We start from the raw sequence: 3,888 nt of genomic DNA on the forward strand, positions 1-3,888 counted from the left end.
TCAGGGTAAAAAAAAAAAAAAGGCTGCTGTGGGGATTGTAGTGAAAAGCAGGCAGACCCTCTTCCCCATCAGTGCTTCCCAGGGAGTATCCCAAAGGGATACCAGGCCATCCATCCAAATAATGGGGGGAGGGGAGTTGGGGGCAATGACATGACATGCAGGAACAGTCCCTAAGTTGATAGTTTCTGAGAAAAAGAATAAGGGGAGTTGAACTTTCCATGAACCATGTGATTCAGCCACAGTCTTATGCTGGAACATTTGCAGAAAGAAAATGTGACTGATGTAGTTAGAGATTCCAGTAACTGTGAAATCAATCTGCCTCCCTCTTCCTTCCTGCTGCTTATCCTTCATCCCCCTTCCCCTCCCATCACTCCTCCTCTTCCATCTCCCTAATTGCTTCTTTTCTTAGCTGGCGTGTGCTGTTCAGTGTGCTGTTCAGCTCAGCCAGGCAACTCTTCACGTCTCACTGACTCCCAGGCATGAGTCCAGCTTCGCACCCCCAAGCACATGTCCTGCCTCCCTGCTGGAGCAGCACCCAGCCTCCACTGCTGCACTTCCCTCAGTGAAAACACTGGAGCAGCCTCCCATCCCCTTCCCTCAGCCCTTCTAGATACCTCTAACATGAGGGTGTCTTAATTGCTTCCATCTCCTGTCTCAGGTGATCCAAGACGTGAAGGATAAGGCTTCAGGGCACAGTGACTGCTATGGCTTTGGGTTTTTTACTAAAGATATACATATATGTGTGTGTGTGTGTGTGTGTATGCGTGTTTGTGTATATATACACAATGGGCCACAATGGAATTAGAAATAAAATTAATTTGATGATTTTTTTGGCTCTAATTTGCCTCGCTCTGTTAAAAATTGTCTTGAGCTTTGTATCTTTTTGACCAAATTCCAGTCCTGGCACTGGCAGCTGGCAAACGTTTCCACACCCTTGCCCCTTGCCACCCACTGTCCCCAGTTGTCCCCTGGCACAGGGGGGCCGATAGATTAGCTAGGCAGGTGGTCCTCACTTATTGTTATGATTTAGGAGTGCAGCCTGTTCTGTAGCTCAGCTGGCTGCAGTGGGGATGCAGCACAGGCACAGTGGGAAGTACCTCCAGCCCCCAGAAGACAAGCACAGCACAACCAGCTTCTGGTGGCTCCAGGTGATGAATCCAAACTCCTTTTTCTCCAGCTCCCACCCCCTTCTACCAGCACTGAGTTTTTGCCACTTGAAACGAGAGGCAGCAAGGAGGAACAGACTGTGAATTTTATTCAGGAGTTACAACTTGGTGTCTTCAGACACAGCAGTGAAGCAAACGCCCCACTCCCCAAAACAGGGATCTCCCGGTGCTAGCTGACATGACGTCTGGTGCCAGTGTGTTCCTGTACTTGGGCAGCACACCTGTCTCCTCCTCACCCTGCTGACACAGGGCTGCTTTGGGGGACAGGGAGGGAGGCACCAAGGAGCATGATACCCAGCACAAGGACACCCACGAGCAGTGCAGGTGGCCCAGCAAAGGACAGTGGCTCTGCATTTGCCCTGTGGCCACAAGCGCAGACCAGCTGCCTGCAACCGCACAAGGGCAAGGACTGGTCCTTCAGCAGCTGCCATCCCCTCGGGTCCCCATTCGCATCCAGGGTGCTCAGGGAGGGACCGCAGGCTGCAGTGGCTGATCGCTGATGTCCCCACCAGGGGCCACTGTGACATTAAGGAAAACCAGACTGCCAGGCGTAGGAGGGGGCCGTGGGCTCCAACTCCTACAGCAGCCCAGAGGCTCCATGGAGCATCTGCCCTCCTCCGGGGCTGGAGGCTCAGGCCCCCGAGGTGAGTTTGTAAAAAAGAACGGCTGCATGTCAAGAGTGAAGGGGGCTGGGGGCGGCACTGTGGGGCAAGGGGCTGCTGTACACGGCAGTACGAAAATAAAGATACAAACAAGAAATGAAAAGGCTGGAGTGGATTGTTGGGATCACATCCTCAGACCTCTGGCTTGTAATAGCTAGAGAAGGAGAAAGAGAAAGAAAATCAAAGGCAGGGAAAAAAAAGCAACTGAGGATGGAGGGGAGAGTGAGAAACAGGAAAGGGGATATGACAGAGGAAATGAGAACAGAAGAAAGAGAAAAGAGATGAGGTGTGAGGGTGGGAGAACAGAAAAAGGAAGAAAAAGTCTGTGTGATTAGCATACACCGACTTTTAAGGTAATAGCACTCAGGTCCCACAGCCATGGACAACGAGGCTCTCGAAGGGAGGGAGAGAGAAATGTCAGCTAACAAGTGTCCTCCATCAGGACACATAGAGTGGCACTGAACACTTCGAGTTTTACGAGCACCCCACGTTTTCCAGTATGGAGAGGAATCCTTCTAAAACTTTCCATAGCTAGCCCCACACATGTCGGCCAGACAGCTTTCCTAAGCAGGAGGCAGAGCAGAGAGGCTCATCTTGCACACAGCTGTGAGAACATCTGGAGCAGGGACCGTCTGCTTCTGCTCTGCCTTCACCACCTTTTCCCACTGCACTCTCAGCCTGGCAGAGCCAGAGAGGGAAAAGCCCAGCGAAGTGAGAGCAGGGAAGGAAAAATAACAGGCTGCCTTCTGCAAACTGCTCTCGGGCTGGCAGGCAAAGGAGCTGCGGACGGCAGACTGGAGCAGCGATCTGGCATGCGTGTCACGCAGACACGTGGCAACACTCCCTCCCTCCCCAAACCACCCCTGCCTGCTTTGCATTCATCTCCACCCCTCTCCCAGCTGCACTCTCCTTTCTGCTGCCAGAGCCTCTGGTCCAGAGCCATAGATCTGGTTGGGAGGTAAAGGCACACATAGGATGAGAATAGGTAAAACCACCTTAGGGATGAATCAACCTCCCCTCCCTCCTTCCCCTCCCCAAGCTCTACAAACCGGGGCCATACCCACAAGAGGGAAGTGAGTCACTCATGCAGAGCTCAGGCTGGCAGGAGCTGGGAGTGCAGACAGGTAACATACCTGCAGAGGAGGAAAAGTGAGGAGCAGAGAGAGACCACTCTGAGCCCTGGGGGACAAAGAAAGCAGAGGGAAGGATGCTGGAGGCTGGCAAGTGGGGCAAGATGGGAGGTAGATGACAGTGCTGGGATGGACACGGAAGGAAGCAGAAAGGAGGGTCCACAGAAAGAGAGTTTAGTGCAATCCCGAATAGATGGACAGTCTGCAAATAAAAATATAACCGTAGATAAACCAAACAGTTTAAAATACAAAGCAGCAGCCATGGTAACAGCTCTCCCCTGTCAGCTTTATCTCCAGAGACTCCAACTCCAGGAGAGGACAGCCCCCACACCCCACACCTGCTCTAGGCCTTCTCTGCTGCTAGCTGTGAGCTCTCACCAGAAAGGTGGACGGGTCTATGCCTGGGGGGTTATTATTATCATTTTCCTCAAGGATTTGCTGCACCTTTCTCCTCTGCTTCTGCTTCTGCCTCTGTCTCTGCCTCCTCCTCCACCTCCTGCTCTTCCTCCTCCAGGTCCTCCTCTGTGCTCTGTGGCCCAGCATGCAGGACAAAAGGAAGAAAGAGTGGAGATACTTGCAAGGTGAGCCATGGCAGTTCTTTCTGACACGCAAGGGAATAAAGCAATGGTCATGACACTGGAATAAAAAAAGAACCTTTCCCCATGGCCAAGACTGCTCTGGGTCAGGGACCAAAGACTTGTTTTCCTCTGGAGCATCACATCAGGGGTATCTAACCCACTTGAAAGTGCTGTGATCCCACTTCCCAACAACTGCCATTAGTTGCTAGTGCTCCTTCCTGTATTCTAGGTGTCTACAGGATCAAGCACTGCCACAGGTTTCTGTCCTTCCCACAAAAGGGGAGCAGGAGATCTCTGCCCCTTAGGCTGAGACTCAGAAAAAGGAAATAGAATGCTGCAAAACCTGTAGGGA

The 3,888-nt window shown here is 52.1% G+C and overlaps 1 protein-coding gene across 1 annotated transcript in view; it reads right to left on the reverse strand.

Annotated features, from left to right (window-relative positions):
• Window positions 1-1,839: 1,839 nt before the first annotated feature.
• The window catches only part of KCTD17 (potassium channel tetramerization domain containing 17), a 6,654-nt gene continuing 4,605 nt past the window's right edge, over window positions 1,840-3,888 (reverse strand). The window contains exons 6-7 of the mRNA XM_009084000.1: window positions 3,403-3,487; window positions 1,840-1,982 (exon numbers count right to left, since the gene is read on the reverse strand). Coding sequence (XP_009082248.1) covers window positions 1,840-1,982; window positions 3,403-3,487 — 228 coding nt within the window. The remainder of the gene's footprint in view (window positions 1,983-3,402; window positions 3,488-3,888) is intronic.

The sequence above is a fragment of the Acanthisitta chloris genome, unplaced genomic scaffold (assembly GCF_000695815.1).
Source record: "Acanthisitta chloris isolate BGI_N310 unplaced genomic scaffold, ASM69581v1 scaffold17251, whole genome shotgun sequence".
NCBI classification, from domain to species: Eukaryota; Metazoa; Chordata; class Aves; order Passeriformes; family Acanthisittidae; genus Acanthisitta; species Acanthisitta chloris.